The sequence below is a fragment of the Tasmannia lanceolata genome, unplaced genomic scaffold, assembly GCF_043159265.1.
Source record: "Tasmannia lanceolata isolate RefF3 unplaced genomic scaffold, GAP_Taslan_0.1 ptg000003l, whole genome shotgun sequence".
Taxonomy (NCBI): Eukaryota; Viridiplantae; Streptophyta; class Magnoliopsida; order Canellales; family Winteraceae; genus Tasmannia; species Tasmannia lanceolata.
In genome coordinates, this window is record NW_027518680.1 from 12,490,575 (window position 1) to 12,516,700 (window position 26,126).

At 38.0% G+C, this 26,126-nt stretch overlaps 1 protein-coding gene across 2 annotated transcripts in view; it reads left to right on the forward strand.

Annotated features, from left to right (window-relative positions):
- The first annotated feature begins 4,902 nt into the window (after positions 1–4,902).
- Positions 4,903–26,126, forward strand: part of LOC143851523 (serine/threonine protein phosphatase 2A 55 kDa regulatory subunit B beta isoform-like) — a 33,574-nt gene continuing 12,350 nt past the window's right edge. Inside the window, exons 1-7 of one of the 2 annotated variants that reach the window (XM_077360985.1) lie at positions 4,903–5,309; positions 9,154–9,257; positions 9,374–9,460; positions 9,583–9,702; positions 12,399–12,608; positions 12,942–13,033; positions 21,127–21,245. In XM_077360985.1, the coding sequence (XP_077217100.1) occupies positions 5,204–5,309; positions 9,154–9,257; positions 9,374–9,460; positions 9,583–9,702; positions 12,399–12,608; positions 12,942–13,033; positions 21,127–21,245 (838 nt within the window). In that variant the 5' untranslated portion in view covers positions 4,903–5,203. The remainder of the gene's footprint in view (positions 5,310–9,153; positions 9,258–9,373; positions 9,461–9,582; positions 9,703–12,398; positions 12,609–12,941; positions 13,034–21,126; positions 21,246–26,126) is intronic. The other variant, XM_077360993.1, reaches the window with a different exon arrangement.

A 26,126-nucleotide genomic window follows, 5' to 3' on the forward strand; every position in this document is an offset into this window, starting at 1 on the left:
ATACTAGAGAAAGTCCTAGGAGTGTCATTTAGTTTAGCGGCAACAATAAATTCGCACCCACTGTAGGATAATCCGCACCACTTTGGCTTTGTTTTGGTTGCAAGTCAAAAAAAATTCCATTGAATTTTTGTGAAAGAAATTGAGGAGAAAAGAGAATGCACAAGCATTTATTAGACAAGGGTGTCATAATGAGTGGAGAGAGGGAAAAGAAAGAAAGAGAACACCATTCTCTCGAAAATTACATGGGAGACTTCCAAGGTAATGCTGATATCCACTTCCCTTTTTTCACAAAAATATTGGATTTTTGTTTTTTACTAGAAACCAAATGAAGCATAAGTGTGAATCAATTGACGTTAAAAAGCATTAAAGTCTAGGGGTGCAACTTGGGTTGGGTCAACCCGAACCCGACGGGTTCAACCCGATTTTTGGGGTGGGTTGGGTTGAACTTTTCCGGGTTGGGTTGGGTTTGGGTTCGGGTTCGGGTTTGGAATTGTCAACCCGACCGAAAATCGGGTGGGGTTGGGTTGGGTTGGGTTGGGTAGGGGTATGGGCAACCCGACCCGACCCAACCCGTAACCCAACTAATATAGTAATATATATTGATATTGTATGTTTTTTATGAGTTTTGCCGTTTTGGGGGTTTCTCAAATGTTGCCGAGTTGGAAACCACAATCTATAGTTGATTCATTAATTCATTTTGTATTGCATATTCATATTTGATAAATGTATTGTGTAAAAAAAAAGAGACAAAATAAATATAAACTTTGAAAATGAATGATGTATGGTCCCAGTAGAGTGGAACAATGATATGTTGTTTTGCTTTTCTAGGTAAGCATCTGTTCAGCGGGTCAACCCGACCCAACCCAACCTAACTTAGGAAATCGGGTCAGGTTCGGGTTGGGGAAAAACAAATCCGGGTTGGATCGGGTTAACCAGACCGGGTTAAGAGTCGGGTTGGCCTCAACCCGACCCGAGTTGCACCCTTATTAAAGTCTGGTCCGTACCCTCCGTTTAAGTGGTGCAAATTATCCTACAAGGGGTGCGAATTATCATCACCCTTTAGTTAATTGCAGAAATATCACATTTAGTTAACGAAAACACTTTCAAAACAGGATTCCGTTTGGAAAATAAAAAAGGGGAGTGACATCACCGTTGATTTGACCTTTTTAAGGGGTATTTATTGCTTTTATGAAAATTCCTTTTGTGAGAAAATTTTGTTGTTCACTTGGCCGAAAAAGGAAAAGAAAGTATGCAGGCAAAGTGGTTTTATCAGGAAAGTGATTTTCTCACCCTTTTGGTGAGAAAATTTAGAGGAAAAGTGCAAGAAAGTTCATTTTCCACGTCATTATTTATATTTTCTACCTGTGTAATTATGCTTTCCGATAAAACAAGTGAACGGCTGAAAATGCCAAATCATGTCTAATCACGGGAAAATTTGGCTTACTCTCTTCTCCTTTCCTTTCTCAAGAAGGCAAGTGAACAGAGCCTAATGGTTGACGCCCCTTTTTTTAACAAGATGGAATCCCATTTTCCTAGCAAATCTCGTCAGTTGAATCCTAGGGATGGTTTTTCTTGTCAACAATCACCGGCTTCATTTTATCCTGCGACTTGATATTCGCACTCGATTATTCCCGAAAAAGTTATGAAAAGTGTTCAAAGAACCCACTCAAAAGTTTTTAATAAATAGAAGAAGAGTGCCGTTATCGAATGGGAGTGCAATTATCTAACCTGTGAATGATTAGATTGGACCATTTTGCTTTCTCATGTGTTTTTTTGGAGATAATTTAGGGCTGTCAACGGCCCGGATCCACGCGCTAATCGGATCCATTGTGTCTGAGTTTTACGCCACAAGTATACTTAAGTCCGGCCCGCTAATACTTATTGGGATCTACTTCGAAGAAAGGCATAGCTTGCTTCCACGTACCCAACAATGAAAAAAGAAAAGCTTACTGCACATCTATTTATCTGCCATGTCGTCAGATCTTTTGATCCAGTTAGACACCATTAATCCAAACAATTGGTTTTAGTCCCACCGATTAGACGACTTTTGCCCTTTTTATTGGAAGTCATTCCATGGAAAATGAAACCTTCAGCATTTGGTACATATATTTTTCCATGGATTTCTTTTCCAAAATAAAATGGGCGATGATATTTTCACCCCCTTCGGTACGCATTCTCCCCCCTCCCTTTTAATGTGATTTAACGTCAAAAAGCGTTACAGTTGCCCACTGTTCACTTTAGAAGGGGGCGAATGCGTAGTGCATGGCTGAAAATATCATCTCCCAATATAATAACCTTTTTCTAATTTTTAAGGAAAATTCAACCCTACAAGACTCTTGAATTTTTTTACTCGAATATAATTTTCTATGAATTGTCTTTCATAATTTTTCTTCAGATCCAAACATTGCTATTGTGCTAAATCTATCGATAATTCTTTTTTTCTCTTCTTTAATATGTGTTTGTTCATTTTTTGGCATAAAATCCTAATAAATGTTTGATCTTCACTGTTCCAACTCTCGTAGCATTATAGGTGGACCCGTCATATGAGGACATAGCACCTGCCCTTGTATACCAAAAAGTATCAAAATATTTTCATTTGGAGCATACACGAACACATCATCCTGAATCTAGAATCCACTCATAATGAGAAGCGTGATTACCTGAAGAGACTGTAATAACATCTCCAGCCTCTTCACTCTGCTAATTCGTCACGACCAATGTCATATTTGTAGCATCATTCTCTGAATGGTCGGCTCACTTCGGACAATCCCACTTGATGCGGCATTATTCCTTGCAATGATGACATTGCATGCCCTTTCCGTTGATCCCGGATCTTAAGCTGTCTTTTCCCGGTCCCATCCATACGACCTTCATCTTTGATTCTCCCCACGAATAATCAACCCATGCTCTTGACCAGTATTTCAGTTATGCATCCTCCTAGTCTCATTTGATAATAGCGCTGTCATGACTTTTTCCATCGTCATGGTATCCTTACCGAATAATAACGTGGTCACCGGATTATCGTACGAGTCGGGAAATGGAGTTATAAGTAATAGGGCCTTGTCTTCTTCCTTTATCTTTCTCCAACTTGTGGAACTGATCCATAAGCCCACCGAACACAGTCATATATTCCCACCTTCCTGCAGCTTTAGCTCGTACAAGTGCTGCTTCAAATACAATCAGTTGGCCAAGCTTTTCGACGTATAAAGCTTTTCCAACTTCTCCCATATTTCAGGCATGGATTCTTCTTTCATAACGTTGAGCACATCCTTATCTACCAGACGTAGTCGAATCATGCCGACCGCCTTCAATTTAATGTCTTCCCACTTAGCATTTGTCATTTTGTCTACCTTCCATTCATTTTCCTTCAATGCTTTAGCTAGGCCCTGTTGAACCAGGATGTCCTTCAACCTTATCCGCCATAGGGTGAGACTGTCTTTTCCATCAAATTTGTCGATGTTAAACTGGGGAGAAATCGATTTTACAGCCATATTAAACTACTCCGCACTTCTCAGTATAGCGCTCCACCTCGAACGAGAATCTATCCGACAATCTTTCTACCATTTGACTATCACTGTAACCACAATCTAATCACAATACCCATGATCACCCCTCCCGACCTTGACGATCACTCCAACACGTGCTCTGATACCACATGTTGAGAAAAACCGACGAGCAAATCCAATCCAATCACGCACATATTAACGAAAAAGTAAAACAAGAAAACAAGCCAAAAAATAAACACAAATATTTTACGTGGTTCGGCCAAGCCTGCATCCTTGGGCGAGAAACACGATCTTCATTATAAGAAAATAATATACAAGGTTTACAATGGATTAAGCCCAAACCCACAAACCTACAAAACTTTTCTTTGCTTCTCTCACCCAGGGACCGTACACCGAGAGCAACCCCAGAGAAAACCCTGAGAAAATTCCCAAGAGAAAACCCGTGAAGAAACCATACGAGGAACCTAAGAAGAAACCCTATTTTTCATTCTCTCCCCCCCCCGCTTTCTTATCTCTCTCCCTCTCTTATCTTGACGCCACCCACTAAGTGAGAAAACTTTCTTTCATATCCTAGTAAATCATAAAACCTAAACAGCTATGTTTCTAATGTTGCCTCCAACCGGCATCCCACACCGCAGTGGGAAACAAGGTAACTTTCTCAAGAGTTGTGATGAAAAAGAAGAAGTGTGGCGGATCATATCGTCTAGTCAGGAATACGGTGATTAGTGCTCAGAAAACTTAAATAGCTATATGTCTAATTTTGCCTCCAACCGGCATCCCATACCGCTGTGGGAAACAAGGTAACTTTCTCAAGAGTTGTGATGAAAAAGAAGATGTGTGGCGGATCATATAGTCTAGTCAGGAGCACGGTGTCTAGTGTTCCTACGATCTTGATGACTAGTTGGAAAGATTGTGGTGGTCTATGCACACATAAAGTCTCTCTCAAAGTTGGTGCATAGGCGTGTTTCCAGGTTGCTAATGGACAGCGAAAAGGTAAGCAGGTAACAAGCATACTTATGATGGGGAGGATGGATTGAGATCCTTATCCAGGGTTGATTGGGCAATTCAACAGGTTAACAGCTATGCATGTGCATTGGCCGTGTTGATCGAAACAGGTGGAGGCGAATTGGTTTACGACGACATCAAAGGATAATCTTTTGGAGGCCATGCATATTAAGACTAGAGACTGGGTATTCCCTTTTCATTTTGGAAAAAGTAAATAGCATGCATGACCAGTTTTTTGTTTTTCCGTGTATTTCAGAAAAAAAGTTTAGACCCAAGAATAAAAAATCCCAAATGGGCGTAAAACAAATTTTATAAAGAAACAAAGTCAGGAAAAGTTTTTCTCTAGAAAATAAAATTTATACATTCCGATATTATAGTATTAAAATCGGACTTGGACGATTTTTACAGGAGTTTTGAGTATCAGACTCTGTTTTTCTTAATACGTTCTCATCTCTGTCTGTCTCTCTCCCCTTTTTTGTCCTTTTTTTCTTCTTTGTCTCTCCCTGTGCAACGTAGAGAAGAAAACCCTCATCATCCAAACCCTCTCTAACTCATGGAGGAATCAAAGACCTACATTTTCACATATTTCTCCATAGATTTGACCTCATGATCTTCCAATAATCCATAAAATCCCTCAATCTTTGATGCCACGCCTCATTTCCTCTTGATTTCGTCATTGATTTGGCCAGAGAATGAACGGAAGGGGAATAGAAGATCCTACACCTTCATCAAGCCCTCTGGAGTGGAAATTCTCTCAGGTTTTCGGAGAACGAACGGCTGGAGAGGAAGTTCAGGAAGGTATGACTTTTTTTCTTCTTTGCTCGATCCATATACTATTCAGTGTTTTTTTTACTCTTTTCGATTCTGATTAGGATCTGATGATGCTTTCTCCTTTTCATCTATTGATCTGTGTTCGGATCGTCTGTTGATTAGATTACGATTTTGTTATGCGGTATTTTTGGAAAAATGTGATTTTTTGTTTTGGAATTGGGAGGGAATTATTGATCTGGAGTTTTGTCTTTTACTTAGAGGTGAACAAATTGAAAGAATGGATAGTAGAAACGTTTATATAAAAAATATCGTTAGATTGAGGTGTCTTTATGTGGTTTTTTTGGCTGATTTTTGAAAAATATGATATTTTGTGTTGGAATCGGGAGGGAATTATTAATCTGGACTTTTATCTTGGACTTAAAGCTGAAGAAATTGAAAGAATGCATAGTAGAAACGTTTTTTTTTTCCTTTTTTGAAATGAATAGATTGTAGAAGCTTTAATATAAAAAAAACCCTCAATACCTTGTGATATGAACTTTTATTAACATATGTGAGCAGAGAATGTTGTCTCATTCGAAGTAAAGATAGACTCTAGCGCGAGTAGTTATAGCTAGAAATTGAAGATGGATTTAACGTGGTTTGATTTAGGGAAATGATATCAACACTCCACCGTTTAGTATTTAAAGGCTTACATTTCTCAAAAGCTCTTTCAAGCTCTTTAAATACTAAACAACAACATACTTCGCTCATGTTATTATAACAGTGGAATGCTGAGATCTTTTTCCTTGATTTAGGGTGTGTAAGTTTATTTGTATATACTTGAGAACATCAACAGGGTACATCTGCAACAGAGACACAAAATTGTAGACTGGGTTTCTAGTCATTTCTTTGAATGGTGGTTTACAGTCATTTTTGTTCTTATTATTTTTTTGAATGATGGTTTTTAGTCGTCATCATCATCATTATTATTATTATTATTATTATTATTTTTGATGAAAGAGGTTTCTAATCATTTATTGCTGTCACAGTTCGACTGTAACTTCCCAGGTAAATTGATTAGAAGAATGCTTACTGATTGGTAGCTGTTCCTCTAACATACATACTGAACTCCCTATAATCACTCATCACATGAAGATGAAATTGCGGGGATTTTTTTTCCATTGGCTCGGGACTCACTACTGCCACCAGGCCTCTGAAGTAGCTTTTGGCTTGCCAGTCTTTTCTTCCCAAACTTTGGGAAATGATATCCCCCCCTTCCCCCTCTGACGGATAAAATCCCCCCCTTTAATGTTATTTTGTTAAGTTTTAAAGGCAAAGAAAAATGTTAAGGGGGTGAATTTATCCTCAAGCAGTGAGCCATTCTCACAGAATCCGTTAAAGGGGGGATTTTATTCGTTTAGAGGGGGGGGAGGGGGGGGGGGGGGAATCATTTCCCCAAACTTTTTATATAGGTCTAGGGCATATGTACCTTTGCTGTGTCAGAAGTCAGAACTGGTTTATTACGCCCACATATGAACTAAATGCCACTAAGCATGTGGATGTTTGGGAGACTAGCAAGATACATACAATGTAACTAGGAAGGCTTGAGGATGGACATGGGGCTACATGTGTAAAGGATTGATATTGAATATAATTTCTGATTTGTCATTTCTTTGTCATATCTCTTGAAGTGCTTTGAGTACCATTAAAAAACGTGCTTTGAATCGGCTGTGATGTAACTCCATCAATCATGTAATCAAGCATATGCAATTACACGAGTCTCCTGGATATGGGAGAACCAGTAAAGCTAACTAGAGAAGGCTACGAATGTCATGCGGTGGGAGAAGATTCTTTTAGCAAATGATACGATGTGCCAGAGAGGCAGCCATGAACTGACCAAATGACATGGCCTGAATTTGATATTTTTAGATGAGTAATCATTGATTAGAGGATAATATAAATATTTGGAGCAGTATACGGCTGTACCATATAAAATCCCGTACATCTTTGAAATTTTCAGTGTTGGATTTCAGCAATATCATAAAGGGTATAATAAATGTTATTATCTGTAAGTATTTATAATAATATTATGTACAGTATCTGGCTATCTGCAACAATAATAATAATAATGAATAGAGAGGTGAAATAACATAGAAAATATTGCTAACAAGTCAAGTTAGGATTGAGCCCCTAGTTCAGTGGATGGTGGTGCTTTGTGTCCTAAACCTTGAGGTCATGGCTTTGATCCGAGCTTATCTAAAAAAACTTTGCCGAACTAAATTATATTGAATCAGCTGGCTTAATTACTCAGATCCTGATGGGCCTTGCATAGCCTGCACTAGTCATTGAATCACTGAACAACTTTTACTCAGAGCCTGGTGAGCCTCATATAGACCCCACTAGTCGTTGAATTACTAAACCACTTTTATGGCAAGTAAAAGTGTGGACTCATTAAGCTCCAGGGGTGACTTCCTGAAATCAGTAAAAAGTAAAAAATACCCATTGTATGGAATAAAAATCAAAATCTGTTCCTAACTGTCAATACTCAATAGGCATGTAATAATATGAGATTGCTGTAATCTTTCTTGCTTGGAGTTTGTCAATTTCATTTGTTTTGGTATTGATTTCAGTTATCAGTTTGACCACTGGATCTCTCTCTCTCTCTCTCTCTCCACACACACACACACACACACACACACACACACTGTATCTCGCTCTCTATTTTCTTTTGATAAAATTTTCCACTAGGTTGATGAGCTATTTTTCGTGCATTTTGATGTTGTGTTTGCTCTTCCACATTGTTGAAAACCGAGAGATCTCTAATCTTTCTAATCTTCCGCATTGTTGAAAAACGATGTGCAGCAAGCGTGAATGTAAGATGCAACAGTCATAAAAACAAGAAACACCAAATTTACGGGGGTCGGCAGTGGGCTTACGTCCATGGGAGACAAGTTTTCACTACTCAGTGTTACTAAACACCCTGTTTTCTTTCAGCCAAGAATGTGCCCCCAAAAGTCATCACTCGTAACCCTAATACGTGGCTTATATATTAATGCCATTACAATTATCAAAAAACCCATATAAAGTAAATTGAAGAATATATTTTCCTACCGGGGGGCTGCTTGTGTGTCATGCACATTAGTTCGTTAGGGTGCTGGATCACTGCCAGAATACAAGCCATCTACACAACACGCATGATCTTATTCAGTCATGGTTCTTTGGAACTTATCTTTGTTCTCATGGTACTGCATCTACTTGTTTTTGTTTCGATTAATTTCTTAAGCTTTTAGTGAAGTCTACATCTGTTGAGTTTAATCTGTATTGCAGATGCTGTATGCCAGAAGGATGTCAGCAATATCTTAAAGGGTATAATAAATGTTATTATCTGTTAAGTATTTATAATAATATTATGTATAGTGTCTGCAACCATAATAATAATGAATATAGAGGTGAAATAATATAGAAAATATTGCTAACATGTCAAGTTGGGATTGAGCCCCTAGTTCAGTGGATGGTGGTGCTCTCTCTCTCTCTCTCTCTCTCTCTCTCTCTCTCTCTCTCTCTCTCTCTCTCACACACACACACACACACACACACACACACACACACACACACACACAGTATCTCGCTCTCCATCTGCACAACACGCATGATCTTATTCAGTCGTGGTTCTTTGGAAGTTATCTTTGTTCTCATGGTACTGTATCTACTTGTTTTTTGTTTCGATTAATTTCTTAAGCTTTTAATGAAGTCTACATCTGTGGAGTTTAATCTGTATTGCAGACGCTGTATGCCAGAAGGATGCTAGCAGTGTGTCGGTTTTTTTTTTTCAGTATCTAGGCACGCAAGACCATCATGCGACTTGCTAATTTGCTTGTGGTCATTTTTGCAGTTGATATCATCTCAGCAATTGAGTTTGATAAAACTGGCGACCATCTTGCTACTGGAGACCGAGGAGGGCGTGTGGTTCTATTTGAAAGGACTGACACGAGGGATGTATGTTCATTAACTATGTGCTTTTTCTTCTGTTCTTGTTATATTTGATTTGATGTGCTGGCTTGATTTTTATTTTTCCACCATTTTCGCGTATTTTGAACACAATGAATGTGCAGCATGGCTATCAAAGGGATCCGGATTATCCAATTAGCAGGCATCCTGAATTTCGTTACAGAACAGAGTTTCAAAGCCACGAACCTGAGGTACCCATTGTTTTGGTTATTTCTGTTTGGAGCAAGTATCAGTCATCTTCTTGGTTGTGGGGATTGGGCCATGGAGTGTTTACTTTCTGTATAATGTGGCTAAATCTGTTCCAAAATTTCAGTTTGACTATCTCAAGAGCTTGGAAATAGAGGAGAAGATCAACAAGATCAGATGGTGTCAGACAGCAAATGGTGCTCTTTTTCTTCTCTCAACTAATGATAAAACAATTAAATTTTGGAAGGTAACAACACCACTTTCACCCTTTAGTTTCATTCTTTAAAACAGAATCTGTGATTATCATTTATTTTGATGTAACTGTAATATGATGACTTCGGTATTACCACCACTTTTTTTTTTTTTTTTTTTGAATGGTTAATTATCACTTTAAACCTTTTAGTTTCTGCTTTCTGCTCGGAACATGCAATTTTGTGCGTAGTTGTTTCATTTATTGTTGTAACTTTCTCATACCTGGGTAATTTAGTTTGTGGAGAAATATTGTGACTACTTTCCATCGTGAAAATCAATCATGGGTGATCATTGTTGAGGGTTTAGGGGAGAAGGGCTGTGCTTTCTTTTGTTGCCGAGTTGCTTGGTCATCCCACGAAACCAGTACCACCGGCAAGGGGTGTTGATTCCAATCGAGGTTAGTGAGATCGATATCTGCCCCCGCCTCAACCGTATTCGATTCTGAGCCTATTCTGAGGCACCAAACCAGACATGGAATATGAAACCTAAACCTGAGGGATGGTCGATTGAATCATTTATGGGGTGCGCATTCGTCAATCTCTAAGATATACAATAGGTCGGACTAAGAGACCTTGTCGATTGACGTATTGAACCGAGCCTTCCTTCAAATAAGGACTTGGCCCTGCCTGCCTGCCTGCCTGAGACTTGGACTTGGTAGTGAGCCATCTAATGCCGGTGAAGAGAGATCGCTGCTATGAGAAACCCCCGCAAATTCTGTTATGTCCAAGCCCGTCCCTCCCCAATCCTCGGTTTATAGAGATGCCTACTCAATTCTGATAGTAATAGGGGCAGATGCCGGAACATGCTTAGCTTACTTGTCGGTATGACTACTTCCCATGGGAGTGATTACCTGCAGAAATATTACTTGATCCTTCTTCCTAGCAACACAAAAGGATCTCATCCAAAGAAACCATATAAATCATGGACAATTTCTGCAAAAGAAAAAAAACCCACATATATCATGGAATAAAGTGAAAAACACACTTTCAGTTTTCTCCATGTAGTATAGGCTGCTATCCATCTTCATCCTCAACTCTCGGATGAAGGTAACTCTGGATCTGACCCTAGGGTTCTGATTTTGATTTGGATTTGGATCAAAACCGGCTCTAATACCATGTTATAAATCTAGAGCATAAACATGAAGTAGTGTAACACTAAATCCTAAGTAGGAAAGAGGAGAAAAACGGAAGAAGAAGAAAAAGAAGAGGGAAAACATAAGAGGGGAAGAACAGCTGTTTGTGTGGGTGAAAACCTAACCACACAAATTCACTTAAATCACTTTACAAAGAATTACAATAGTTGCCATTAGTGAGTGGGCCTTGAATAATAATTCACTTGTAGTTACTTGACCTTGAAACATGAAACATGAAACCCAGCTTAAACCCCTTTCCCATTCTTGTTATGGTATTCACTTATAATTCCCTTTTACCTTTTATTACTAAATGTTATGCTATTCTTGATTTATTTAGTTTTTGTCTTTCTTTTGTTCATCTTGTTTGATGTGTTGTATCCATGTCAAACACTGACAAGGATGACCTTTCCCTAGTTATGCAACCTGTTAACTGTTAAAGAGTTTAGATCCAATTCTTCCCTCAAAAGATTTAAAAAAAGCAAGATTAATAGTTTCTTTTTTATCCTTTTCTCTTTATTCGGGCCACGCAATTTCCCTTTTGACGAGTTGGTAACTTTGTGCCATCATTTCCGAATTTCTATCATTTGTGCACGAATGAGGTTGAGTATGTTGGTCATCACAAGATAGACTGGTCTTCTTTCTATAGATGTATACTCATTTTCTTGTCATTGGTTCATTCAACAGTCATCATCTACGTCTTTTGTAGTGCTTTTATTTTGTCTGTTATTTACTATTTTATTATTTCATTTTTTTCATTGAAATGCAACATTAACAGGTTCCCAATCCATGCAGGAATTCTGAAACTAATGCAAAAGGCTGTTTAATCAAAAGTTAACCAGTGCACTGACTTTTTGATTAATATCACAGCCTTTCTCAGTTAGTTTTATTCTTCACTATATAATTTATGATTTATTATACAAAGTGGTACGCCGTTTCTTCTTTAGGTAGATATCTTTTTGTGTCCATTTTTTTTTTTCTAGCAAGTGTTAAATCATATGCAATGTGCGTTCCTGATAACTTATATTGCTTGAATTTTTAAGTTATTTCAGTTCCTTTGCTATTTAAGGTCAGGGCCCCAAATCTCAAAAATGTCAAGTATTTGTTTAAAATTTCATGACTTTATTTTACTAGTGGCGTTGACTGTGATTTTATTCTTTGGCTTTATGAAGTAATTAATTTTGCTTTGTTGCTGATTTGCCTGGCATCTCCTTTGAATTTGTTCTTCATTTTTCTAGTTAATGAGGCATCATCTGCATTTTTGCTTTGTAATCTTCTTCATCCCACATATATGCATCCTGTAAATTTTTCTTGTTTGGACAATAACGAGCTTGGACTTCTGTATGAGTTGGGGCATGTTCTTATCTCTTTGTAAGTAACCATCATTTTTTTAATGTTTCGAGGCTTCAATTTCAAGAAAATGTTTTATTTTGCGGCCATTGGCAGCGTTATGATTCATTCTCTCATTTGCTAGTCTTTCCTATTTTAGTAACTCCATTATTTACATGGTTAATTTTCTAAGCGTTATATTATTTGTTCTTTATCTGTTTGAATACTCGCAGGTTCAAGAAAAGAAGGTGAAGAAAATCTGTGACTTGAATGTGGACCCCTCACAAGTTGTAGGAAATGGTAGCATTGCGGGCTCAAGTATATCAACTAGTGCCAAAGGGTACCTCCCAAATGGTGGATGTTCAGAAAGGCCATACAGTTGTCTGGGCAATGATGTTCTATTCCCCCTCGGGGGAATCCCATCTCTACATTTACCCGTGGTAGTTGTACTCAGCCTGACCAACTGATTTTGTATATGCATATAGCAATCGTAGTTTTATCTAAAGAAGTTATAGTGTACCAGTGTCAGCACCCATACAATATACCGCTTGCAATATATTCAAATTCACCTGGTGGAAATTGAATGATTTTGGTATTTCTATTTTTATCATCATGCCCTGATGGGTTCTTTCAAGCCTGCATGAAGAATTGGTGGTGTTCTTGATCATCATGATACGGAGTTTGTGTTTGGTTTTCTGCAATAATTCAATAGCTGTTTGTAACTATGTTTGATCAGTCGCATTGTTTCTTACTGCATGTGTGGTTTTTATGTTTAGGTGGTCAGCCAAGAGACAAACCTTGTTTCTAGATGTCGAAGAGTATATGCTCATGCTCATGACTATCACATCAATTCTATTTCAAATAACAGGTGCATTCAAATATTTTTTCTGCATTTAGTGTATTTTTCTTAATGTTCAATGTGTGTGTTGAATTTGATTCATGTTTTTTTATCAAACAGCTCTTCGTTAGATGTTAGTTTTATATGTTAAGTTCTGGTACAATCTTTTGGTTATATATGTGGAAGAAATTGATTAGAGACAGTGTTTCCTTTCTTTCCTAATATTAGCTTGAAGCTTTATATTATGTATTTCTCAGTTACTTCTTTGTGTTGGATTCAAAACTAGTTGCTCAGCTGATTATCACAGCATGTGACATGAAAGAGCAAATGCAGTCTTTTATTTATCAATATGTTCATTTTTCTTGACTTGACATGAAAAATATTTATGAAAATTGCAATGTCCTTTCATTTTGTATGGAAAACCATGCTATGTATCTAAAATTCTTAGTTTTGTTCATAGTAGCCGGAAACTCCTTGGGCAGTTGGGAAACTCGTTTCCGAAATGCATGAGAAACATATAAGAAAGTAAGAAACTTATATGAAACACGTGAGAAACGTATGGAAAACATGTAGAAAACGTATGTAAAACTTGTGGGAAATATGTGTGAAACTTACGAAAATCATTTAAAAAAAACACAAAAAAATTGTGGAATAGATATTAAAAAGGAAAACAACAATGTATACCATAATAAAACTAAAAGTAAGAAATATCCATATAGAAATTTGAACTTATCAAAATTTAAATAAACCATATATTTCATGTTTTCCTTGTGTTTCACATGTGTTTTCATTAACGTTTCTCTGTAGATTGTGAAACGTTTCTAATGTGTTTCCTAAGACGTTTCTCATATGATTTTTTATTGTTTTTCCGTTTCTCGTTTCCCCTCTATTTTTTTCTTGCGTTTCCCATTTCCGTTTCCCATTTCGCTTCCCGAATCCGTTTCCCACGATGGTTGTTAGCTTGATTGATTCTTAAGGATCTAAAGTTATCCACTATTACATTCCTTATTAGTAATTACTGGGTTATTGACAGTGCTTGGAGTTACTGATGAGAAATGGTTTTTTCTGAAAGGAAAAAAGTGTCGGTGTAATGTATGAAAAAATGGCATTATGCTAAATATCCCGAGTAGAACTAGGTGTTGAGGTTAGGGGGTCTGTGGGGCGTCTGGTCAGATTTCATTTTTTGTACCAATACCCTTTTGTGGGGACTTTAAGTCTTCAAATGGAGGTTCGAGGTAGGGACCCTCTCATTTTGCTTGAACAAGTGGGTTTGAAGTGGCTTCTCAACCCCTCCTCTGAAAAATAGGATTTTGGCTCCTAAAATAAGTGATTAGGTTGGGGAAACAATAATGCGGGGTTTAGGATAGGTTTGGGGTGGTGTAGACATATGCCGGGAAGCTTTCGAAGGATGTCTTGAAGCTTTCGAAGGACTTGCCGTTGGTCTCTTTTGGAAGATGCTTCTTTGCAGCTTTTGCATATTCATTCTACCCCTTTGAGCTTGAATCCATTAATACTGTATTGGTCTGAATTAAGATCCCAACATCCTGAGATGATTTATAGCAGATGTTCCTCTTCAGAAAGCAAGATTTCAATATGGAATCTGTCAATATCCTTGGGAAGATTTGACTATGCTAAAATCTTGCTTCTTGGAGGCACAATCCTCTATTTCATCTCGTAATGACAGGGAAATATCATCTCTTAATATTATTAATGCTTAAGTTTGGGCTGCTAAACTATATATAGCCGTCATAAAGGGTAGCAACAGTGAGAACTCTATTCTTCTAGTCGCTAATAATTCTATTTTGAAATCTAGAAACTCGAAACATTCTAGGGAGTTAGCTACTAGGGGTGGACATGGTTCGGTTCGGTTCGGTTCTGAGGGAAACCCAGAACCGAACCACTCTCAGTCGGTTCTCAAAAAATAGAACCAGAACCGAACCGAACCGAACCTGGAACCGAACCGAACCAGAACCGAATTTAACTGGTTCGGTTCGGTTCGGTTCTGGGTTTACAACAAGTGAAAAAAATGATTGGTTTTATGTGAGCTTAAGGGGGATTTTGTGTGAGCAAAAAATCACCATTACATGATTTACAATTTTACACCCACAAGTCCACAACTGTTATATATCAAATGACTTGTACTAAACACTAACAGAGTAACAGGCTAGGGGCAACAGGCTGTTAGTACTTAGTAACAAGTAACAACAGTTTTATATGCAAAACAACAAAATGCCTCATACTAAACAGTACACTAACAGGCTGTTAGTAACAACATTTTTATATGAAAAATGCCTTGTACTAAACACTAACAGGCCTCATAAGTGTTAGTATAATAGTAACAACAGCTTTATATGCAAAAATCACAAATACATTCTCATGCTGAATAGCTTTTATGCTCTTTGGCTCCTACTTCAGTACCTGGAAAATATTCAAGAGACCAAAGAGAAATGAACTCTATCTTTTAATTTCTTTTTACTGACAAGCTCACAAATAAGATAATCAAAATAATGCTGAGGAAAAGGAAGCAATCAACAGACATTCAAGATGAATAGGATTTTAAACATCCTTTTACAAACCATCCCAAGCCATCAAAGTGTTGTATCCTAAAAGAACATAGCATCTAAAGTCTAAACATACCAAGCCATCAAAGTTCAAAGTTTAAAGTTGAAACCATAGAAGGATATAGCATCTAAACATCCCAAGCCTCCAAAGTTCAAACATCCTCCAAAGTCCCAAGCCTCCAAAAACATGCACATGATCCAAAAAGAAAAGAGGAAAAAATAAAAAGAAATGCCATCCAATCCTCCAATGTCCAATCTCACAATTCTTTGCATCATTTCCTCCTCAAATCCATAGATATTCTGAAAAATAACATAAATTTAGTATATTAGTATCTGAATAATAAATCAAATATTGCAACTTTGCAAGATAAACTTTTTTAAGCAATAAAATTATTTAGATTTAGATGGTTATGTTGAAGTCATTTACCATAAAAAACATGAGTGAAGTGGCATTTCGACTTTCAAGGTCAATCCAAAGAAAATTCCGTACAATCAACTGAAAAGGTACAATATAAATCAAATTTCGATAAGAATGAAACATTGTGTGAGCTTCCAACAATTAATTATAACATAATAATTGAGTTAACATTAAATAAATAAATAAAATGTTACCTGATTCAAATTCTTCAAGTTCATCTAGCTTTTCTTCTATTTCAATAGGAAGTGGCGAAGCCCGTAACCAATCTTGCCCACAAATCAAGCACTCCACTAACTTAGGGGTTAGAGAACTGCGAAACTGATCAAGAATACGACCTCCGGTGCTGAAAGCCGACTCCGAGGCAACAGTAGATACGGGAATAGCTAGAACATCTCTTGCTATTTGGGAAAGAATTTTGTATCTAGAACTATTCACTTGCCACCAATTCAATATTTCAAATTTTGGGTCTTGACTTTCACAACCTTCCTCCAAGTACCTATCCACCTCAGACTTTACATCCTCACTCTCCTCTTCTTTTAAGAATGCAACAAACTCCGAGTCAACAAACTCCGATTCAACAACCTCCATCTCATTTACATTCTGAACTGTACTAGTACTGGGCGGTGAGGAAATTGATTGGTAATGCATAAAGAGACGATGAAATGCTCCACTTACTCTATTAGTGAGTGCACTAACTTTATCCGAAGTATAAAGTTTAGAGTAACAAAATTTAACATACTTCAATTTAAATCGAGGATCTAATACCACGGCAAGCAATAGCATCATGTTTACTTTATCAATATTCCCCCAATATTTGTCAAATTTTTCTTTCACTTTGAAGGCCATAGTGCTCAAACAAACATCTCCACTTTTTGACAAATCACACAAAAGGCGCTCAATTTTGAAAACTTCATGGAAGTAAGAGTTAGATGTAACATACAAAGACCCAGATAATCGTAGAGTAGCCTCATAGAAAGTTTTCAAAAATTGAGTCAACACTCGGGCATTATCCCAATCTTCAAAAGTAGGAGACCCATCTTTCAACTCTGTCACAAAAAGTACATCTTCATCTTCAAGCCTTTCAAAAGCTTTTCTAAACTTCAATGCAGTTTCCAACATAAGATAAGTAGAGTTCCATCTAGTTGGGACATCTAGGCAAAGAGAGCTCTTATATGTGATTCTCTCTTTCTCCACACAAGACTTAAATCTTCCCAATCTCGATGGAGAACTCCTAATATACCTTACTGCCCCACGAATTCGAGAAATAGATTCGATGACCTCATTTATCCCATCTTTGACAATCAAATTTAATATGTGTGCACAACATCTCATGTGGAAAAACTCACCATTTAAAATGAAACCATTTCTATTGGAAATTTTTTTCTTCAAGTATCCAACAGCTGTATCGTTTGAACTTGCATTATCTACTGTAATTGTGCACACCTTTTCTATACCCCATTGTATCATGCATGACTCGACAGCTTGTCCTATTGCCTCACCCTTATGACTAGAAATCACACAAAAGTTTATTATTCTCTTATGTAATTTCCAATCATGATCAATGAAATGGGCTGTAAGACACATATAGGAAAGATTTTGTAAAGAAGTCCATGCATCTGTCGTTAGGGAAACTCTTTGGTTTGTTTTATGCAACAAGTCCTTCATTTTGTTTTTCTCACTGGCATACAATGCCAAACAATCTCTAGCCACTGTACGACGGCCAACTAACTTAAACTTCGGTTGCATGACACTACAAAAATATCGGAAACCCTCTCGTTCCACGAACCTAAAAGGCAATTCATCAGTTATAATCATCTTAGTAAGTGTCTCTTTGCATAACTCTTGGTTGAATTTCCATGCCACAAGACTACTATCTCCTCCATCTTGTGACACCGATTGATATGAGGAAAGGAGCTTTTGCCTCTTGTCATGAAAATTGGGATTCTTAGGACAATTTCTAATATGCTTCCATAATGTACTAGTTCCATAACTACTACTATAAGTATAAACACTTTTACAATAATTACAAATTGCCTTTTCAGATTCCCCCCCTTCCTTATTCAAGACTTTAGTAAAGTGCTCCCACACCTCAGATACAAGAGCCTTTTTTTTAGTAGGGCATACCTTTGCAGATTGAGAGCTGACTTCCTCAATAGGATTTGAACCTCCACCATCTCCCATACTTGACATCTAATAAGAAATAAAAACAAGAAAAAAAATCATATCCTTTCATTTATCACACATTTTCAATCAAATAACAAACATTGTAAAGATTATAGATGCTGAAATAATAATGTTCCAATCCACCCAATGCTAAGAACAACATGTAGTATGTACTGTGTACAATTGTACACCAATGGATGGCTGTAAGCCCTAATTTTCGTGACCAAATCATTTACAAAGTGATGGTTGTAAACCCTGATAACTACCCTCAAAGTGACCAAATCTTATTTGATTCTGTTGGCAATCTCTTATCAAATCTATAAGAGCCTCATTTGGATATACCAACGAAAATTATTTTCATATCGTTTTGAAGTTAAATACAATTATCTGCAAACAATGGCTATTAACAGTGCTTAGTAAATTGCTTTCAAGGTAATCAAAATTCATCCTAATCAATGTACGTTCCATGTGTCCGTGTTCCGCCACAGGATTGAGCATTTGGGCCCTTGTTCTTCTTCTATCTCAATTCCTTTTGGTTTTCTTAGTATTGAGCTGCATATTTGATTTGCATATGAATGCCCAGATGAAGTTTGATTAGAGCAGTCAATTGATAAAACACTAGGTATTTTGATAGTTTTCACCAGTCATAAAAAGTTATCTGATCGTTTTCAGTACACGTCAACTTTCCGAACTTATCCAACTTTTGTTGAATAATCAGATTAACAAATTTAAGGGTAAAATCATCAAGGCAAGAGAAATGACGACGAACAACGGAAATCCTTAGAGCAGACCTAAATTTCGGGAGTATTCTGCAAGGCAAACATCCAAAAACCCCTAGAAGTTCAAGAAAAGATTGAGAAAATTCATTTTTTTTCTATTTAAAATTTTAAATCACACAGAATTGTATGGGGGAGTATTTCATTTAAAATAATAACACAAGTGAATCACAGGATGAGCTGGTCTAGTGCATTAGCTGAGTATTATTGATAGTGAATTAGTGAGTTCAATTCCCACAAGGATAGGTCTTGACAAAAAAAAATATTCAAAAAAAAAATCCTAAGGAGACTAAATAATTTCTCACAAATATATTACCTTTCAAAAAAAAATTCTCACAATATATCAAAAATGTATGCCATGAAAATTTAGCTGGATTAAATGCTAAGATTCAATTATTCTCCAAATTTTGTAACACAAGATGCATTCGCCATAGCCAAACAAATTGCTCAGATCGTGCAATCTTGACCATCCATTTGGAGACAAGAGATTGATGGCTGTGGTCATTTACCCGTAGTAATTTACTAATTTTTGGGCCATGGCTAACCAAAATAGTGGGGCCCACGGACTGAATGGCCCGGATCATGGTACCATTGTGTCGCTATGCCCAAATATCCCCATCAGAGGGAATGAGGGATGTTGGTGAAAGCTCTGAAAATTGATGCCCATCAAAGGGTGTCTTCAACAGACTTTGTGCCTTAGTTTTTTCAACGTAAACAACCCACAAATCCGAAAAAAATACATAGAAGGGGAGAGATATATTTAGAGACAGAGAGAGTGAGAGAGATTACCTTTGTAAGGATGCTTTGGATCCTTTGTGGAAGAGAAAGTGGAGGCGCAGAGAGGGAAATCGAGGCCGGATTGGCCGGACAAAGTGGCGAAGAGTGGAGGCGCAGAGAGGGAAAGGGTTTGCAGCCAAAGTAGATCTAGGGTTTTTCTTCTTTCTTTTGTAAAGAATTAAGACTTAAGAGCTTAAAGAATGATATCAGCACCCCTTTTTTGATGGCCTCAATAATGTCAAACATTAACAACACAAGTAAATAATGTTATCAACACCCCCTCTTTTTTAAGCATTTCACTGATTTTATATAACATAAGTAAATACGTATTACGATAATACGATTTCACTATTTCGATTTTCGTATGGTATTTTCCGGTTCGGTTCGGTTCTCGGTTCCATGTCCCCAAACCCAGAACCGAACCGATCGCCACCGGTTCCCAGATTTGGGAACCAGAACCGAACCGGGTCCACTCAGAACCGAACCGAACCGAACCGAAGCACCCGGTTCGGTTCGGTTCTTCGGTTTTACCCGGAACCATGTCCAGCCCTATTAGCTACACTGTCGTCAACGGTCAATTTATCATGATCCTTGGGGTTAAGTCTAGCCTCTCACACAGTCAGCTCAAGCCCTCATCTTCTTCCAAATTATCATGAAGATTTTATTCCTGGAATGTGAGGGCTGAATAGCCCTGTTCTTAAGAGGGCTATTAAAAATCTTATTTGTTTAGTTCTGACATTGTTATATTGATGGAAAATAAAATTGTGGCAGTTACCTTAGAGTCCATTATGTCTGTATGGGAAGGTGCAAAAAGTGACTATCCTCCCCTGTAGAGGTTTGCATGGGGTATTTTTGCTTTATGGCATCTTTACTTCGCCGGTGGCTGGTAAATCTCGCTTGACACCTTCATTTTGTTTCCCATGCTTGGCCTTTTCTTCTTCTTTTGCTTGTTTAATGCTTGTTGTAAACTTCCGAACCAACCTATTACTAAGTACTAAGGCTTATTGGAAATGGTGCAACTGCTCAGTTGGAAACAAAATGATGAAGTGTTTGTAGAATATTCTCTTCCCTTCCACTTTTTCGCTTATTTGGAAAGAGGAGAGTTAAATAACTTTGTAAGGTAAAGGTGGAAATATTGAAAAGTGATCTCTGAAGCTATTGTTGAGGTCTCTAAGCAGGCCTCAAAGACAAAGGTTGTAAGCAGTACTTGTCTTATATTTTCGGATTGGGCAAGTGCATGTATCACCTCTTATTAGGCAGCCTGCTAAAATTGTGGAAAGATGCACCTTCTAACAACCGTCTAAAATTAAAAATGAATTAAAATGCCATATGTTTACATGTTTTTGTTTACTCGGGCCCGTTTACTTTCTTTCTGTTCTTGAACTCAAAAGGTGCTTATAATTAATTTTTTTATTTTTTATTTTCCAGTGATGGCGAGACTTTTATATCGGCAGATGACCTTCGAATCAATCTTTGGAATTTGGAAATAAGCAACCAGAGTTTCAATATTGTTGATGTAAAGCCTACAAACATGGAGGATCTAACTGGTATGGATTCACAATGTTCCGAATGACAGAACTTGCATGCATATGGAAATTCTATTCACAGTGAGGTTTCAAGTTTGACAGGCCTGCAGTTTCTCTTGGCCCCAAAACCAGTTATGAAGTTATAATGTTGGTTCTGTTAATGGGCCATTGCGTAATAGACCCTTGCATCTTGCTTTTGTGAAAGTTCTTTCTCTGGTTATACAATTATTATTCCTATTTATGTTGGTTCTGTTAATGGGACATTGCATAATACTCCATTGCATCTGGACCCATTGATTTTTAGCGTTTGATATGACATGAACAATGTATGTGGGCTCCTATATTTTTCGACCATTATGCCCTCTATATGGGCTTCATTATTTTTTATCCATCGTGCCCTCTATGTGGGCTCCACTATTTTTTTGACCAGTATGCCCTCTATTTGGCCCCCCCCCCCCCCCCCCCCCCCCAGTAGATAGTTGCTTAGTATAATGTGGGCTCCTTTATTTTTTGACCATTATGCCCTCTATGTGACCCCACTAGTATATACTATATAACTAATTGTAATACATGTGGGTCTCATAAGTTTTTGGGCAACGAGGCCTACATCTTAGGCTTTCTAGTAGATCATTGATTAGCATACACGTGGGGTCCATTGTCTTTTTGGATGGGCCTTTTTGTAGGCCTCACTGGCACACTACTCATTACTTTATATGTGGGTCCCATTGGTTTTGGACATTGCCTCTCCAACTTTTCCCCACTAACATATCCTTGATTAGTATACATGTAGGTTTCATTAGTTTTCCCTCTATGCCGGTAGGCCCTCTATGTAGGCCCCACTATTATGTTAACCATTAGCATATATGTGGGCCTATTAATCATAGTTTGTCACTGAATATAAATGAAATATTCATTTTCATTTTTCACATAACAATGATCGAAGCAGGAGAAATATTTTTTCAGGAAAAAGTTCTTTTCATATATATATTTTTTGAATGGTAGTTCTTTTCATATTTATTGTACCAAACAATCAAAATTGTTTTCAAGGAAAGTAATGGAAAGGATAAAGCTTTCCGAGGAAAGCCCTTTCTATGTGGAAATACCTTTCCTTCCAATCAAGTACCAAACAGGCCCTCAGGGAGTGTAGTTTGTTGTTGCCAAAGCTGAATTCAATAAGTTGATCGTGGAAGATGATTCCCTTAATGTTATTCGTCAGATGTCTTTAGCTGGGAGGGGGGATCTTGTGATCCGCATGTTTTAGTTTGATGCAGATCTCTTGAATCTTAAGTGATCTTCCAGGTCATCTGTACCTTATTTTTGCTTCATCTTTACCATTAAAAAAAAATCTCGTTCAACTCTTGGAGCTAACTTACTTGCCTCCTTATGTTCCTCTCGTTAATCGCCTGTAACTTTTTTTTTTTTGAATGATAATGATCGCTTGTAACTTATATTTTGTTTTTTTTCTATTTGTGAGGTTTCGTATTTTTACGATGGGTTCTGATTTGTTGGATGTGTAGAGACTTGGCTTATTTGTTCTTCATACTTGGTTTTGCATGAGACCTGACCTGCACCACCTTGTGAAATTTCTATTTCATGGTCTATTAGCTGTTAGTGAGTTAAGAGTTGGGCGTTTTTACCTAACCCTTATCATTAAAAAAAAAGAATGAGTTATGTTAGAAGTGTGTGTGGGTGTGTATTGTAGCCATAAGGGCATAGTAGTCTTTTGTATGTTCTCTTTCCTATAAATACATGAGGGGGAGGATCCCTAACCAACTCTTTCTCTTCTTCCTCTTTCTTTCTCTCTATTTGGTGGCTTCTAACATGGTATCAGAGCCCTAGGGTTTGAGGCCCTAGGGACCACCTTTCGAGCCCCCTTTCTCCTCCCATCTCCTCCCATCTCCTCCCATCTCCTCTCCTCCACTAACCCGCTACAGTACCGCTACAGTTCCACCACTACCACCACCACCACCACCCTCCACGTCCTCCACCATCACCACCACCACCACCACCTTCTCCTTTCTTTTTGTCCCTTTCCTTCATGGCCTAAACATTTTAGTCCCCATAACTCTTTCCGCGGCTCCGATTCCTTTGTATATATATGTGTTTCTCTCTTCGAGGCCTTATCATGCCTCCCGCCTCTCTCGGTTGTAGTGGTTGTCATCGGAGCTGCGGTATTCTCTCTTGGCTCATCTAGTGGCCCCTCTTCCTTTCGGGCTCTGCAGCCGTAGTTTAGGAAGCACGGTTACCTAGGAAGCACGGGTACTCTCCTGGGGCTCTTGTTGTAAAAAAAAAAATGCGTGTCGGGTGCGCACCTCGCGTACCCGACACGTCCTGCTGCTTCTCTTTCGTCTCCTGCACTCGGTATTTACATGTAAACCATTTAAGTATACTTAAGATTTACATGTAAATAACGGAATACCCCCCTTTTGGATTTATTAAAAATAGTTTCAACACCCAAATCTAAAAGGAAAAAAAGTCAACTCTCCAGTTCTAGTACAAAATTCAAACAAAAAGAGTCGGGTCAAAATTTTAACTTTCTTAACTTCCAAACGGTGGGGTATTTTTCAAATTTTAAAAATTCATAAAATCTATTTTGTCCAAACATTATTAAATCCCAAAAGTCCGGTAAAAAAAATCTCATAATTTGGTCTCTACAAATTATTCATCTTGTCAGGCACTGGTCAACAGACTGGTGACAGACTTTTTTTTCTAATGAATGATGTATTGATGCCTCATGTTATGAAATATGGAACTTAATCACTTATGAAATGAAGAGTAATATTAGAATTTTCCATTTTGGTGATGTTATTGTTATTTGATTGCTCTACAATTTTTTATTTTTATTTTTATAAATATATAATAAAATATTAAAATATATTATTATATTCGGCGTACTCGAACGTACCCGCACCCGGTTTTTTTGGCAAATCACGTACCCGTGTCGTGTCGTACCCGTACCCCGTACCCGTGCTTCATAGACGGTTACTCTCTCGAGGCTCCTGTACCCGTACTCGACATGTATTGGGTGCGGGTACGTCCTGGGTACGTACCTCAATTTTTTGTTTAAAAAAACCCCAATTTTGGTTGCTGGGTGCGTGTCGGGTACACACCCGACACCTCCTGCTTCTCCTGTCTGGTGTAAATCCTTCCTGTGCTTATTCTCTCTCCTCTCCTGTACTCGGTATTTACATTTAAATCATTTAAGTAAATGTCTTTACTATTTTATTGTCCTTAAGATTTACATGTAAATAACAGAATACCTCCCATTTGGATTTATTAAAAATAGTTTCAAGACCCAAATCTAAAAGGAAAAAAGTCAACTCTCCTGTTCTAGTACAAAATCCGAAGAAAAAGGGTTGGGTCAAAATTTTAACTTTCTTAACTTCCAAATGGTTGGGTATTTTTCAAATTTTAAAAATTTATAAAATATATCACGTCCAAACATTATTAAATCTTAAAAGTCCGGTATAAAAAATCTCATAATTTGGTCTCTAAAAATTATTCATTTTGTCAGGCACTGGACTGGCGACAGACTTTTTATCTAATGAATGATGTATTGATGCCTCATGTTATGAAATATGGAACTTAATCACTTATGAAATTAAGAGTAATATTAGAATTTTCCATTTTGGTGATGTTACTGTTATTTGATTGCCCTCCAATTATTATTTTTTAATTTTTATAAATATATAATAAAATAATAAAATATATTATTATATTCAGGGTACCCGAACGTACCTGCACCCGTTTTTTTTTGCAAAATCACGTACCCACGTACCCGTGTCGTGTTGTGTCGTACCCGCACCCCGTACCCGTGCTTCATAGGCCGTAGTGCTTGAGCTCCTTCTTCTGTCTTTCTCTTCATGGATCCTCCATTTATTGCGGATCCCTCTCTTAGCCTGACCCTTAGAAGCAGAAATCTTCTCTCAGGGTGCCGCTCCCACCTCAGAACCTCGATTCGACGCTCCTTATGAAGGAGCTTCCAGGGAGCGTGACCCCAAAGAGATGGGAACCTCTCTCATGATGCTCCAAGCCTGCTCTCGCTCCCAGCCTGCCTCTATTACTCCATAAGTCCTACCATCATTAACTTTCTTGCATCAAACTCCTTCAACTCTTTAAAGTACTTTATTGGAGTAAGCACAAAGGCTTGTGGATCTTCAAAAGGTACGAGGAACGAGTGAACGAAAGTGAAGATGGTTAGAAATTACTGCTTTTAAATGTACTTAAATTTTGAAAGATACATATGGAAATGGTTAGAAACTATTATTTTTTGATGTACTTGAATTTTGAAAGATATATAAAGAAAATACTATATACACGCTCCCACGGCGCTCCCAAACTTAGACTCTTCTAGAGCCTCATGCTTCCCCGCCCCCGCCCCCGCCTCCGCCCTCGACCCCGCACCCGCTTCGTGCTTCTAAGGCCTGACCTTTTCGGTTCATCCTTCTACATTATCTTCAGCTTCCTCTTTACCTAGCTCTTTTTCATTGGTGGATGGTTCATTCCCACCTCATTATGTGCCTTCTCTCATGGAGGACTATTCGAACCCTGAGCGGTGCCTCGTTAGCGCCTCTACTCATTCTGATTCCTTTGATGGCTCTACTATTGCTGCCAATAACACTAGTGATCGTGCTACCCATGGTGGTGGTACCTTTGGCCATGGTCGTCGCCGTATTGTACGTGTTGGTGGCCGGGATCTTACTAGCGACCGTGATACTGGTGGTCGTCCCTGTCCATATTGCTCTCATTGTCGGCAAGAGGGACCTTATCTTGACACTTGTTATGATCTTCATCCCGAGCTCCGTTCGCCTCGCATCGTTCACTCTGTACACCATTTGGCTTCTGCTCCTTCAGCTATATTGGCTTCCTCTTCACAGCACAGTGCAACTGCCCCTTCTGAGG